We start from the raw sequence: 16,461 nt of genomic DNA on the forward strand, positions 1-16,461 counted from the left end.
ATCTCCTCTCCTCTCTCTCTCTCTCTCTCTCTCTCTCTCTCTCTCTCTCTCTCTCTCTCTCTCTCTGTTTTTTTAGCCAGAATCATCCAAATTATGTATGCATTCATTATACTTACATGGATCATGGTGACACTGTTGGTTGGTCGTGAAAAGATATAAAGACGGTAACAACGTTAGTTGTCTCAGGAACATAAGAAGCTATTGTTACATCTGGGTGAACACCAAATAATGTAAAATATACTTCACATCCTTTATGTGTAATAAAATCGGCAGGCATTTCACCTTTGTTTTTACCGACTAGTGTCTGATCGTTTGACAACAAATAATGAGCTAAATCAAGAGATGTAAAAAAATTATCACAGGTGATATTACGTCCAGACTTTTCCATTTCAATCACCAGGGTTTTCACAACATTCTTTCCTAATCGCACGGCTCTGGTTTCTTGCTCCTTCTCCAAACATGCTTTCATCCTCAAGCAGTGGTTTTCTGCACTCTCACAAATTGCCCAGGAATTTATTCTGTATTTCCCAGATTTTAATGGGATGTATTGTCAACGTGGGTAGCAACCTCGAAATGTGACCAACTGTTCATCCACAGTCACGCACTATCCTGGAATGTAGGCTTTCCTAAGGATAATTTCCCACATCTCAAAAACTTGTCCGATTGGTTCCAATTTGTCACTTGATGCCTATGTTCATGTCTGGCTTCTGCATTGTCAAAGCGCAACACCCTCAGGGTAGCAAGGAAGTGTTGAGAGACATAATGTCATTGAACAGTGGTCAGCCATTCTCGACACTCCAAAGCTGACAGATATCTTCATTTCTTGACTTGTCAACTCCAGTCAGGGCCAGAATACCAAGAAACTTTTTCATTTCCTACATATCTGTATCCACCCCGTCCTCGTAAACAATTCCACCTTCCTTGGTGGTCCACATACACACTTTGTCAGTGAGGGCTACATGAAAGAACAACATAAAACAATATTCTTCATTATCAAAGCTCCTAATCGAATAATTATGTAGGTCCGTGGTTTACTTTCAGTACATCCTTTTTGCTCTGCCTACCAGAAATTCCAGCTTAAGGAGCTGTCGCCAATAGTTCAATCCTATTATAAGAGAACAGTTATTCACACTCAGCAGAAATTGCACTAAATTGTTCTTATCCATCTTCATAAAGGGATTCTCCATGATCGTTGTATTGATGCAGTTCTGATTTTTCAGCGACGTGTACCTCATTATTGTCATCATCATTGGAAGATTCACATTCACTAGGCAAGTTTTCAGAATCAGAAGACTGCTCCCACAATTTCCTTATCTCCTCATCTGATAGTCCTCTTCTCCATAACATTTTCAGTTTGTAGACCAGACAACTGTTGTGAAGTAATACACGAAAATACACATGTGCATATCACAAGGAGGACTGTTGTACTCTGAAAGGTTAACAGCATGAGTCAACAGTGGCAAATGACATAACAGATACTGCGCAAACAGACATCAAGATGTTGAAAAATTGTTTCTAACCACACAGGCCTGCGAGGCCCATATGGGAGGAAATGTGCACCAACGCTATAACACCAAGCATAGGTAAATTTTTATAATTTTTTTCCCAAATTATGACTAACCTGACAAATTAGAGAAAGTCATAAAATTTCATTAAAATAAAATGTATAGTTACTAATAGAGAAGATATTAAACATCATGGATGGTCCTCTGAGGCCTAATGGTAGGTTAAGGTTTAACAAAGGGTATAATGCCCACTGTTCCCTCTCACATCTACTTTCGTCCTCCTCCTCCAGTCCCCCCTAAAATACAATGTATCCAGTAATACAGTTTACTGCACTTACATGGGGTAGACACATTTAATACTTGTTCTTAAACCATTTCATTTAACAATAAACATTAATTTCACACCATTAAAACAGTGCTTTTAATAATCTGCTATTTTATCATCCCTTGAAATTTTGAAATGGGAAACGTTTTCACTAGGTGTAGTGGTTTTTGAGTTGCTAAAGAAAAAACATGAAAAAGTGACCTTCAGTGCCCCCAGCCTCCCACCTCTCCTCCTACTATGCTCGCATGTCACTTTTCTTCTGTTTTGATGACATGCAGAAGTTATCGAATGCACTGAATTCTTGGGAGACTAGTTTTTTACAGAATGTGCCAAGGATTTAATGAATATGATAGTACATGGATGCCTTTGTTTTGGAATTACAATCTTGTTGAATTTAATCTATTCTACTATTTATTACAATTTCTGCTGCTTTACTAATGTTGAGAACTGCTTGGTTTTCAGCACCTTAATCACATGGAACTGAGTTAAAAACAGATATTTCAACTGTGGACATTATAATAAATAGTATCATCAGTGGCAAATGTGATATCATTTAAGAACATTGCCATGAGCTATGGTGTATAAAGTATGAATCTAACAATTAATATCACTGGCTGGCATGCTGTAGGTCACCAGTTCAAATCCACCAGCAATTATTTGTTACTTAGTATTTGTCATTTCTGGAAGGTCCTTGAAGTACATTATGTTTGTGTATTCTGGAAAATTCAATGTTTTTATAAATAGCTGCACTCTCCATCCAGGATGTCAGTTCTGTTCTGGTTGTACACTGACGTTCATAATAAATATGCTTTTAGTACTAAGTATTTTATTTCATTGATGACAATTCTTTCGAATTTGGACTAGTGTGGGGTTACAATGTGACATTGTTTAGTGGAGATACTGTGTACTTCAAAACATCTACATCACTCTGGTTCTTATTAGGCAAAGTAAAAGCTGTCTCTTACATGGACAGGATCTAGATTACAATTAGTATATCATTTCCACAGTTCATATATTCAGGGCTCAGTGGATTCCAAGCCAGCAGTAAGTCAGCTGTACATCAGTGTTCCCTGGTTCCCTGGAGATGCTGGTCAGGACCCGACGAAATGGCTGGATTTGGTCAAGTCACCAAATACAAAAATACAACTGGGGGAGGGGGGGGGGGGTTGACATGAGAAATGTGTACTTTTACTTGGATGGCACAGCCCAACAGTGGTTCAAGAGCAGCAACAGAGAGAAGTTCAATTGCTGGAATGGATTCAAGGCCAAACTGAAGAAAACATTTAGCAACAATCAGTAGCAAGTGTGCTTAGCAGAAAAACAACTGAAGAACTGGGCCCAACATCATAGTGAAACGATATAGTCGTACATACTGAATGTTTTGGTCCTTTACAACATTGTGAATCCGAATGTGAGAGAGGCCAACAAAATCTCACATTTGATTAAAGGAGTTGCAGAAGACAAGTACCAAGGTCTTCTGGTTATCATTGTCAAAGCAATAGAGAAATTCATCTAGTGGTGCAAGCCTATCAGGGAAATTCAACAGAAAGAGTGTCAGACGAAAGAGGTATGATCAGCTCCCAAATGTGGTCCGTATGGCAGTTGCGAAAGTCGACCATGTCCTTCCTTCTCTCACGCCAGGTTGTAAGAGAAGCCATGATAATAATTGACTATTCTATATTTACAATAAACAAATGAATGTATGTTGTTTATAAGACATGGCCCCCTTTTATTTTGGACACCTAGCACTGGAAACATTTGTCTACAAGTCAAATCCACATTATATCAATCCATCCTATGAAAACACTATATCACAATAACTTTTGTACTCTCAGCACTGTTATGAAATAAACCATTCATAACAGATGATAGTAAAAGTATAAAATAATCCAAAGTGAACAACAAAATTCAGAAATTGCATTCCTCAAAAAGTATTGAGAATCCATAAAAGATACCAGGAGCACCGCCCGAGGGATATGCGGGACAGCCACCCATGTAATTCTGTAAATGGTACTGGAATACTACTGGCACAGCACCCTGCAAAACTGTTTAACCAAAAGTAGACTTGGTTGTTAAAGGGTGCAGCACCATCAAACAGTATCAACAAATGGACAAAGCCACTCACCTATGAGCCATCAGTTATCCCCAGATGTTTCTAGGCTCTGAACTGATTCTGCTTAAATGAGGCTGCCCAGTAGGTGCCATCACCTGACACTCCACCCAGTCTCTAGGGATCCAGTGTTTGATGCAGGACATTTGTCACAGGACACTGGTGGTACTCTCCCACCTGGCGTGGTCTTCTGCACCATGCTGCCAAGACAACATGCATAAACATCACTGCTCACCATGACTGTCCCATCCTCCTGCCAGGGACAGCTCCTGGACCACTGACATCAAAGCACTGTACGGAAGTAATGAGGAAAATTCCTGTTGAGTAAGCATTCTCAACTCCGTGCACATTGCAGTGCTGCAGAATCCACATCACAGTTTCCCAAACATGCAACTCTGCAGCCAGAACTACCAGCCAATAACACAGGAGTTGGAAAAGCATCTGCACTGCAACAGTAGGTTACCTGAGGCAGAAGAGCTGAATACTAGATATAGGATACCAAAGATTTAGCAGTGAAGAGAACACAACATTAGTGGTGTGGCAAATCTTATGATTAGCGATGCCTTAATTTCAGGGTATATATTACAGAGATCATACATTGACATATTAATTCATGTATTTGTTTCTAGACAGTCTAACCTACCAGCCTCAAGGCAAGATATTTGGTGTTATGACAAAAGTTAGAGCATTTTGTAGAGGTTGATTGCTAGGGCTCAGATGATTGTCTCAACTGAATAGCCAGGAAGGTAACTTTCTCTCTCTTAGGGAATGGGTGGAAGTTAATGTATGTGACGATCTGTTGGGGTAATAAGTTGTGCTTATAAATTGGTGACTTTCAGTATATTTTGTTACATAATTAGACTGCAGATACAGGTTTGTAAAATAATGAAGATAATATTGTCTCTCAGTCTTTATAAGATTTCTTATATATACAGTAAAACCCTGAATTAATGAACCTACTTTTAAGGAAGTCCCCTTTTTAAAGGATATTTGTATCGGTCCTAGTGAATCTCGCACAAGAACAGTGTTATTCCTCTCCACTTTTAATGAACCTCACTTTTAGAAAAATTCCAGTTTTAACAAATAAATATGAAACATTCTGCAAATTAAAATCCAGATACACAATTCCTAACAAGTCCAAATGAGATTTCAGTTTGTTTAAATTTCGCACACGTCGTACTTTGTGTCATGTGATAGATCATAATCAGTCGACCTCACTTTTAGTGATACCAAAAGTGTATTGAACAAATCTGAAATCAGTTTCCATCCCTAATACATGACTCAGGTTATGTGATCTGATGTCACTGTCACAAGTCTATGAAACTTGAAAAATGTTTGTTTGTTGAAGCGTTGAAGTTATCAATTTTACTTTTGTGGAATTATGGCCTGCAAATGTAAAAAGCTTACAGATTAGCAAAAGCTGACAATCATCTGTGATGCTGGGGACAATCGTAACATTAAACTCTTCAACATGATTAAGAAATACGATTTAGTACCGTCGACATGTGAGGTATACTCAAAAATTAGGAAGCATTCTTAAATGCCAAAGCTAATGATTGCTGTGTATCGAAAAAGAACATTCATATGTGTAGTTTAAACTATGTGGAAAATATTCTAAAGTATTTTCGAGGAATGAGCAGTGGCACCATTCCTACAAGCAGAAACATACTGCAAGAGAATGCATGTGCAATTGACCTGAAAATTATTGTTAAAAATATTACTGCATTGAACGGCTGGTTGGATAGTTTAAAAAAATGTTGTTATATATTTCAAAAGTGTAACTCGAGAAATTGTGTCAGTAATATAATTTTCTGCATTAACGGAAAAAGGCTAAACAGGGGGGAAAAAAAAGTAAAGAAAGTATGAGGACACTTTTGTGTGTAAATGATGATGGAAACTTAAGAGTACAACAGCAGTGCCAAAATAACTTGAGAAACCTTTAAGAGATGTTTAAGGCCTTTAGATGTAGCAGGAAGGCAAATTGTACTTATTATTCATTGATGACATGTACGTCCCAAAGAGAGAATTTCTGAGGAATATAATGTTGTTTTCCTTCCTCCATATTGTCACAAACCATCAGCAGAGAGAGCAGGCGAATATCACCCACCCCCTCTTTCTGTCCCACTACATCACGAGACACAACTACAGGGTGTTTAACGTTGTTATACTGACCCTTCCCTTCTGCAGCTCATCTTATAAATGCAATGCACAGACTTGTTCTGGTGGTTCTTATTTTCCACAGAGTGAATTAACAATACATGAAATACAGATGTGAGTTACTAATAATACTATTGCAAGGAGTGCTTATGGACAGAATCTGCTTAAATCTCTGCACACTATTGTGCACTGTTAGTTGTCCCGTTCGGCAGTTGTAGTGTTTTTCTGGGAGAGGCTGCTTCCCCCACCATAAGCACAGCTTGCTTTTCAATTCACAGAGAGGCCATATATTCACATAGCTCGTGCTTGTATATTGTAGTTATTTTCAGTTTATATATTCAGAGTGACGCTTCTTCTGGAAAATCTGGAATTATCAGGGAATTATATTTTACCCGGGAAAATTGGAGGAACCACAGGGAATTTTAGGTCTTTCATAAAATCTCAGGGAACCTAGCATTGAAATTAAATGTTGTTGAGTTTTATAAATCAGAAATTTTAAAATTCTTCATATTTCATAGTGTGCTAATTATATTAATAGTATTCCACATAAATTATCAATGTTTAAAACCATGGTTGAGCTATTACCTATGGCTGGGATATAGCTCTGCTGAGAGGATGGAAAACTAATTACTGTGAGGAGTTAGGAGCTTATCAGGAGCTTCTTGACATCATCTTACTTCTCACTCATAGAATTTTCAGAGATTTTTTTTCTTTTCTTTTTTCCCCCAATTTCATGTAATCATCCTGGTGTAGTTTTTAAGTGAGTTATGCAAGTCCTTCATGTATCCAGAACACAATTTACATCTTAATATAAGGGACAGTCAAATGAAAACTGAGACCCGCTACAACAGGAGCATGGGATGATTCCATACAGAAGTAATCATCACACACATTAAGACATTTACTCCACTGGGAGATGAGATGATATGACCAATTCCTGTTTTGTGGAATGCGGTCGACTGGTGACAGATCCACAACCGCACCCACTCTTGCACTTGCTCATCCAACTGACACCAACATCCATGCATGCCTTTCTTCAATTTGTGAAAAATGTTTGGAATCATTCAGTGGTCCTGGCATGGTGGGCGTTTGGTTTCCATTTGATTGCCCCTCATATTAGACTTAGCTTTGGTATGCATATTTAATATTCGTTCTTAAATGCCTTCATTTAACAGTAAACCTTAATTTGATACCGTTAAAATACTATTTTTAATCATTTTGCAGTCTCCTGCAATGCAGAAATTATTAGTCCTAGAGAAAAAATGAATAGCACCTTTTTTTTGTAGGTTATTTGATGAAGTCTATTCTCATACGGGGAAGAATTTTTACTAGAAGCCACAGTTTTTTTATTTATTCCAGAAAAAAATTTAAAAAGCTGTCTCTAACCCCTCATCACCACCACCCATACACTCACATCTCACCCCTCAGGATTTTTAGTACATTTTTCATAGTACTCTCTTCTACCACTGTGCAAAAGTTTGTTCCTACACAAATATTTTCTTGTATTCGCCCTTCTTCAAAATATTCTGCGACATAAGTGGCTATGGGAAGCCAAGTGTTTCAGCATATCAATTACCTGAAGATGAAGCACCAGTCAATTTCTCTCTCTTTCAAAAACTGCAAATACAAATGTTTTCTCTTTCTTCTGTCCAGGAAAGTTATCTCTTAAGTCAATTATTGTGGTGTTCAACTTTGAAAGTGCTTTCAAAAAATAATCATTTACGACCAGATTTAGCTTATTTTCCTGCAGCTATCATGGCCTAAGTGATCTTCAATAATTCATTTCGAAGGGTTGATATATTTATTTGTGTTTTTGCACTTGATGTATTCCCAGTAGATGGAATGCAAATGTGATGTCATGTCACTTAGTTCAGTATTGAGTGGGTGAAAGAGAATGTGTAAGGGACTAACAGTCTTACCAAATGTTCTGCAAATAGTCTCACCATGAAGGAACTAGCAGAGCTGGTAGTGTTAATTATTATCAAAATCGAAATTCTTAATGGATATTCTTGATAAAAGATAATGTGGTAAATTCTACACTGTTGGGTAACTGAAAGAATGAGAAAGTATCATACAACCATTTCAAAATATCAGCATTTATTTGTTACAGTATTATGAAAAGGATAGATTGATGTTCACCATGTAGAGGAGACATTGAGTTGCAGACATGCACAACAAAAACACTGTTGTACATTTGAGCTTTTGACCACACACACACACACACACACACACACACACACACACACACACGACCACCATCTCTGGCCACTGAGGCTCGATTGTGACCAACGCATATCTGAATTGTGCTTGTATGAAAGTGTGTGTGTTCTCTCTCTCTCTCTCTCTCTCTCTCTCTCTCTCTTTAAAAAAAAGAAGGCCTTCTGGCCAAAAACTCAAATGTATAGCAGTTTTTTTGTTGTGCCTGTCTGAAACTCACTATCTCCTCTATATGGTGGGTAGCAGTCAATCCCTTTTATAATACGGTCATTATTCCATCCTGGATTTTCCATTGTTCAACATATTTGTGTTAGTACATACATACCTACACACACAACAAACAGTATTTATTAGGCAATATACAGGGTGGTCCATTGATGGTGACCAGGCCAAATATCTCACAAAATAAGCATCAAATGAAAAAACTACAAACAACGAAACTCGTCTAGCTTGAAGGGGGAAACCAGATGGCACTATGGTTGGCCCGCTATATGGCGCTACCATAGGTCAAACAGATAGCAACTGCGTTCTTTTTTAATAGGAACCCCTATTTTTTATTGCCTATTCGTGTGGTACGTAAAGAAATAGCAATGTTTTAGTTGGACCACTTTTTTCGCTTTGTGATAGATGGTGCTTCAATAGTCACAAACGTATAGTTACGTGGTATCACGTAACATTCCGCCAGTACGGACGGTATTTGCTTCGTGATACATTACCTGTGTTAAAATGGACCGTTTACCAATTTAGGAATAGGTTGATATTGTGTTGATGTATGGCTATTGTGATCAAAATGCCCAACGGGGCTGTGCTATGTATGCTGCTCGGTATTCTGGATGACATCATCAAAGTGTCTGGACCGTTTGCCGGATAGTTACGTTATTTAAGTAAACAGCAAGTGTTCAGCCACATGTGAAACGTCAACCACGACCTGCAACAAATGATGATGCCCAAGTAGGTGTTTTAGCTGCTGTTGTGGCTAATCCGCTCATCAGTAGCAGACAAATTGCGTGAGAATCGGGAATCTCAAAAATTTCGATGTTGAGAATGCTACATCAACATCGATTGCACCCGTACCATATTTCTATGCACCAGGAATTGCATGGCGACGACTTTGAACGTTGTGTACAGTTCTGCACTGGACACACAAGAAATTGCGGGACGATGACAGATTTTTTTGTACGCGTTCTATTTAGCGACGAAGCACCATTAACCAACAGCGGTAACGTAAACCGGCATAATATGCACTATTGGGCAACGGCAAATCCACGACAGCTGCGGCAAGTGGAACATCAGCGACCTTGGCAAGTTGATGTATGGTGTGGCATTATGGGAGGAAGAATAATTGGCCCCCATTTTATCAATGGCAATCTAAATGGTGCAATGTATGCTGATTTCCTACGTAATGCTCTACCGATGTTTCTACAAGATGTTTCACTGCATGACAGAATGGCGATGTACTTCCAACGTGATGGATGTCTGGCACATAGCTCGCGTGCGCTTGGAGCGGTACTGAATAGCATATTTCATGACAAGTGGATTGGTCGTTGAAGCACCATACCGTGACCCACATGTTCACCGGATCTGACGTTCCCGGATTTCTTTCTGTGGGGAAAGTTGAAGGATATTTGCTATCGTGATCCACCGATAAAGCCTGACAACATGCGTCAGCGCATTGTCAATGCATGTGTGAACATTACGGAAGACGAACTACTTGCTGTTGAGAGGAATGTCATTACTTACTGCCAAATGCATTGAGGTTGACGGACTTCATTTTGAGCATTTATTGCATTAATGTGGTATTTACAGGTTATCAAGCTGTAACAGCATGCAGTCTCAGAAATGATAAGTTCACAAAGGTACATGTATCACATTGGAACAATCAAAATAAAATGTTTAAACGTACCTACATTCTGTATTTTAATTTTAAAAACCTACCTGTTACCAACTGTTCATCTAAAATTGTGAGTCATATGTTTGTGACTATTACAGCGCCATCTATCACAAAGCGAAAAAAGTGGTCCAACTAAAACATTCATATTTCTTTATGTACTACATGAATATGTAATAAAAAATGTGGGTTCCTATTTAAAAGATCGCAGTTGATATCCATTTGACGTATGGCAGCGCCATCTGGTTTCCCCCTTCAAGCTAGACAAGTATCGTTCTTTGTAGTTTTTTCATTTGACCCTTATTTCGTGAGATATTTGGCCCGGTCACGATCAGTGGACCACCCTGTATATTCTTTTTTTCATACTTTATATATTCCATCATGTTTCTAATTGCTGAATAATGCCAAGAAACTTTATCAGTAGAGCAGAACTGTTTCACAGGTGAATCGAAAAACTAAATATAAACTTCTTTTATACATTCATATTCTTGCTTTCTGTAGGTATGGAAAACTATTTTTGCTGGAGAGTACTCAAAGGAAAAACATGACGCCCTTTATGGTACGTCACAGAAAACAAAGCAATGAATAAAGCATGTATTAAGAAGTCAAAGAAGCATAAAATCCAGTGCTAATAATATCATCTTGATGAGAATAGATTAACTCCAAATCCTGGCAGATATCAGAATCAAAACTTTCTTCCCAATAAACTTCGGTGAAGTTCCACCTTCTTCAGTTGATAGTCTGTCTTCTAAGTTTAATGTCTGTGTGTATGTTACCATTTGAAGAGCATTGTGGAATATTTTGATGTTACATTCCATTCCATTATGTCCTGTGTTAATTGACCTTTAATCACTGGCGGTGAAGTAACACAACCACCCTAGTCTACATCTACATCTACATCTATACTCCGCAAGCCACCTGACAGGGTGTGGCGGAGGGTACCTTGAGTACCTCTATCGGTTCTCCCTTCTATTCCAGTCTTATATAGTTCATGGAAATAAAGATTGTCGGTATGCCTCTGTGTGGACTCTAATCTCTCTGATTTTACCCTTATGGTCTCCTCGCGAGATATACGTAGGAGGGAACAATATACTGCCTGACTCCTCGGTGAAGGTTTGTTCTCGAAACTTCAACAAAATCCCGTACCAAGCTTCTGAGCGTCTGTCTTGCAGAGTCATCCACTGGAGTTTATCTATCATCTCCGTAATGCTTTCACGATTACTAAATGATCCCGTAACGAAGTGCGCTGCTCTCCGTTGGATCTTCTCTATCTCTTCTATATTCCCTATCTGGTACGGATCCCACACCAGTGAGCAGTATTCAAGCAGTGGGCGAACAAGTGTACTGTAACCTACTTCCTTTGTTTTTGGTCTACATTTCCTTGGGGTTTTTCCAGTGAATCTCAGTCTGGCACCTGCTTTACCGACGATTAATTTTATATGGTCATTCCATTTTAAATCACTCCTAATGCCTACTCCCAGATAATTTATGGAATTAACTGCTTCCAGTTGCTGACCTGCTATATTGTAGCTAAATGATAAAGGATCTTTCCTTCTATGTATTCGCAGCACATTACACTTGTCTACGTTGAGATTCAGTTGCCATTCCCTGCACCATGCGTCAATTCGTTGCGGTTCCTCCTGCATTTTAGTACAATTTTCCATTGTTGCAATCTCTCGATATACTACAGCATCATCCGCAAAAAGCCTCAGTGAATTTCTGATGTTATCCACAAGGTCTGTGAATAGCAACGGTCCTACGACACTCCCCTGCAGCACACCTGAAATCTCTCTTAGTTCGGAAGACTTCTCTCCATTGAGAATGACGTGCTGCGTTCTGTTATCTAGGAACTCTTCAATCCAATCTCACAATTGGTCTGATAGTCCATATGCTCTTACTTTGTTCATTAAATGACTGTTGGAAACTGTATCAAACGCCTTGCGGAAGTCAAGAAACACGGCATCTTCCTGGGAACCCTTGTCTATGGCCCTCTGAGTCTCGTGGACGAATAGTGCGAGCTGGGTTTCACACAATCGTTGTTGTTGTTGTTTTTTTTAAACCATGCTGATTCCTACAGAGTAGATTGCTAGTCTCCAGAAAAATCGTTATACTCAAACATAATATGTGTTCCAAAATTCTACAACTGATCGACATTAGAGATATAGGTCTATAGTTCTGCACATCTGTTCGATGTCCCATCTTGAAAACAGGGATGATCTGAGCCCTTTTCCAATCTTTTGGAACGCTACACTCTTCTAGAGACCTACGGTACACCGCTGCAAGAAGGGGGGCAAGTTCCTTTGCGTACTCTGTGTAAAATCGAACTGGTATCCCATCAGGTCCAGCGGCCTTTCCTTTTTTGAGTGATTTTAACTGTTTTTCTATCTCTCTGTCATCTGTTTCAATATCTACCATTTTGTCATCTGTGCGACAATGTAGAGAAGAAACTACAGTGCAGTCTTCCTCTGTGAAACAGCTTTGGAAAAAGACATTTAGTATTTCGGCCTTTAGTCTTGCATCTTCTGTTTCAGTACGGTTTTGGTCACAGAGTGTCTGGACATTTTGTTTTGATCCACCTACCGCTTTGAAATAAGACCAAAATTTCTTACGATTTTCTGCCAAGTCAGTACATAGAATTTTACTTTCGAATTCGTTGAACGCCTCTCGCATAGTCCTCCTCACACCATGTGGTCTTATATTTGCTGACATATGTAGCAGGTTCAGAACTACTTGGCTGAGGTGTGAAAAAAAATTGTATACACTCAAAAATAGTCAAGCAGGCTGAAATTAGAACATATTACTATTCATTTATTGCCATAAAATACTTGTAAGTTTAGGACGCCAGAATAATTGGAAAAATAGCATGTCACATCTGGGGCATCAGAGTCCAACAAGAAAAAGTCAAGGACGAATCTGAACATTAAATAACTATCAGTTGCAAGTAGTAAAGTGACGCCCCAAAATTTATGGAATTTTTGCACTGGAACTGGGAAAATGTCAATTTTTGTGACTTTTTGTTAAAAATAACCGATTCATATTATTTTGAAGAAAAACAGGCTTGGTTGAAAAAATTATTGTTTAATGTGATGTTTCGCATTTTTAGGGCGTCATCAGTTTTTGTTTGCTGTTGTGCTGTGAAATCAGCATACATCAAGATCGTGCTATACAGGGCATGTATCTTCTATACACACAACATACGGGTGTGGTGGTGACAGAATGTGGGTTCATTTAAACAGAGTGTAGTGAAATTGATTAACTCAGTTGAAGATGAAACTTCCTGGCAGATTAAAACTGTGTGCCCGACCGAGACTCGAACTCAGGACCTTTGCCTTTCGCGGGCAGGTGCTCTACCAACTGAGCTACCGAAGCACGACTCACGCCCGGTACTCACAGCTTTACATCTGCCAGTACCTCGTCTCCTACCTTCCAAACTTTACAGAAGCTCTCCTGCGAACCTTGCAGAACTAGCACTCCTGAAAGAAAGGATATTGCGGAGACATGGCTTAGCCACAGCCTGGGGGATGTTTCCAGAATGAGATTTTCACTCTGCAGCGGAGTGTGCGCTGATATGAAACTTCCTGGCAGATTAAAACTGTGTGCCCGACCGAGACTCGAACTCGGGACCTTTGCCTTTCGCGGGCAAGTGCTCTACCAACTGAGCTACCGAAGCACGACTCACGCCCGGTACTCACAGCTTTACATCTGCCAGTACCTCGTCTCCTACCTTCCAAACTTTACAGAAGCTCTCCTTGAAGATGTTGAACATGTAAACAAGTAGCACGAAAAAGATGAAACACGTCACTAAACAATAATGTTTGCAACTGGTACTGTTTTCCTTCAAAATAATCTTGATACGGGTGCTGCAGCAGCTAGCCTCATGAAGAGGGATATCACATTATGTCAATAAAATCACTTGTTTTCCATTATTTCTTGTGTTACTGTTCATGTGAAATATTCATGTCCCAATGTATAATAATCGTTGCCGTGGGAGAGTCAGTAAGTCGTCAAAAATCAATAGTAATATACTTTTCCAGTAAGCTGCTGCCTGAAATAATGTAGCAATCCAAAAATAGCACTAGTGGCAAGTGTGAAGGCTTTGGCATGCATTCTGATAAATTAACACTTCTCTGTGAAAATTTTTATACTATTTTCCAATACTTCCATTTTCCTCAGTCCCTGCATGTGTGTTCTGTAATTATGAAATTTTAATACATGATTTTGACTACACATGTAGCCTAAGTATGACTTCTTGTTTTTGCAGCTGAGGCTGTACATTTGTAGTTGAAATCTCTGCATGTCATGTTTAGATTTTTAGTTTTTATGTAAAGTATTACAAGGATCATATTTTGCAGTGAGAGAAGGTATCATTTAGTAATAGATTTTAGTTATAAAATGGTTGAAGCCTATTGGCTTCTGTCTTAAGTTCTTCAGCTGATGTTTATTTAATGATTTTTCTGACATTTCACCAGCATGAGGGGCTTGGCATTGTCAAAGGTTCACCCTCTATTGCTGGTGGTGGACTAGAGAAAAGTTCGCAGCCAGAGATTGTCGCATCAAGGTCTGAGTGCTTTTGCCTGTTCATTACTGCTGTGGTTCTCCCCTTGCTATCAGCAATATATGTTCACTGCAGCATGGTAATCCATGATCTGTTTACCTGGAGAATTTCTTCTTGCTTGCTGAAACTGTTTCCATGTTTACAGATTTCAGTGGCTAGGGAATGACAATGGAAAAGTATTCAGACATTGGGATGACAGGTACTTATAATCTCTGGCCGTGGGCTCGATTCTAGTCCACCACCAGCAGAGAAGGGTTCGCCTCTGACAGTGCTATCAAAACATAAGGAAAATCATCAAACAAACTTTGGCCAAAGAACCTGCAACAGGAACCAATAGATAATACATAGATTTTAGTTATTTAGTCTACACTAACAATGTGTGATATATATATGACTTGACTTCAGAAATTTTACATTCATTAATCTATTTATCATTGGCATTGCAGAACTCTGCAACGTATTGGGAAGGTAACTGCGAGGCTGAGTCACTGCAACGAGTCTACGGAATCTCTTTCCCTGATTCAAAGCAACTTAAAGAATGGGAGAAGCTCCAGGAGGAGGCTGCCAAGAGGGACCATCGGAAAATTGGAAGAGTATGTGTTTGTATATTTTTATTTTCATTAAGTAACATTTGTTTGTGCTTATTGCTGTTTCTTCAGTCTTGCAGTGAAAATAGACTGTGTAATATGCATTGTTTTGAAGTATTATTTTATCAAACTAAAATTAGAAATTTACTAACATTATTTGGATTATATGTGACATGAGTGTCTGTAGTTGTTTGTTTTTTAAATGCAGCTTGACATTTTTATTGCACATTATATAAACTAAAGAAAATTGACAATGCCCTTGTTTCCTAAACTACTTTGAGTTTAGCATCTCAATGTAATTAAAACCATTATCAGTAACAGAGTGTTTAAACTGATAACAGTAAAAGAAAATTTAATTTGAAAGTACAGTATGTGCAAGAATTGACACAAGAATTGTTTATTGTCTACAAAATGAATGAATGAAACACCTCAAAAACAAGAAACACACAACATTAAAGAGTATTGGAATTTTAATAATGTATTTTTTTGTTCTACTCTTTGCTATTGAATAAACAGTTTTAACAAGTGTATGTTGCCATTTGGGGGAGATCACTAATTCAGAAGCCCAGCCACAGCATTCAAATGCCTGTCCACTACTTAACACTTCTTCAGTACAAGAAGTAATTGTTACCTTAAAAAAGGGACCATTTTAACACTGTGGCAGTAAAAACATAACAGTATTTTATTTTAATGTGCAGTTTTTGATTCTATTTGAGTGTTATGGATGCTTCGTTAACACATGTGTAAAATACACACACACACACACACACACACACACACACACACACACACACACAGGGTGGTCCATTGATCATGACCGGGCCAAATATCTCACAAAATAAACATCAAACAAAAAAACTACAAATAACGAAACTTGTCTAGCTTGAAGGGGGAAAACGGATGGCGCTATGGTTGGCCCGCTAGATGGTGCTGCTATGTGTCAAACAGATATCAACTGCGTTTTTTGGAACCCCCATTTTTTTATTACATATTCCTGTTGTACATAAAGAAATATGAATGTTTTAGTTGGACCACTTTTTTCGCTTAGTGTTAGATGGCGCTGTAATAGTCACAAATACACTCCTGGAAATGGAAAAAAGAACACATTGACACCGGT

General features: G+C 38.6%; 1 protein-coding gene across 5 annotated transcripts in view; it reads left to right on the forward strand.

Moving 5' to 3' along the window:
• Positions 1-16,461, forward strand: part of LOC126259333 (threonine--tRNA ligase 1, cytoplasmic) — a 177,152-nt gene that overhangs the window by 115,034 nt on the left and 45,657 nt on the right. For all 5 annotated transcript variants that reach the window (XM_049956036.1, XM_049956032.1, XM_049956035.1 and 2 more), the window contains one exon: positions 15,204-15,350. In XM_049956036.1, the coding sequence (XP_049811993.1) occupies positions 15,204-15,350 (147 nt within the window). The remainder of the gene's footprint in view (positions 1-15,203; positions 15,351-16,461) is intronic.

The sequence above is a fragment of the Schistocerca nitens genome, chromosome 5 (assembly GCF_023898315.1).
Source record: "Schistocerca nitens isolate TAMUIC-IGC-003100 chromosome 5, iqSchNite1.1, whole genome shotgun sequence".
Lineage (NCBI taxonomy): Eukaryota > Metazoa > Arthropoda > Insecta > Orthoptera > Acrididae > Schistocerca > Schistocerca nitens.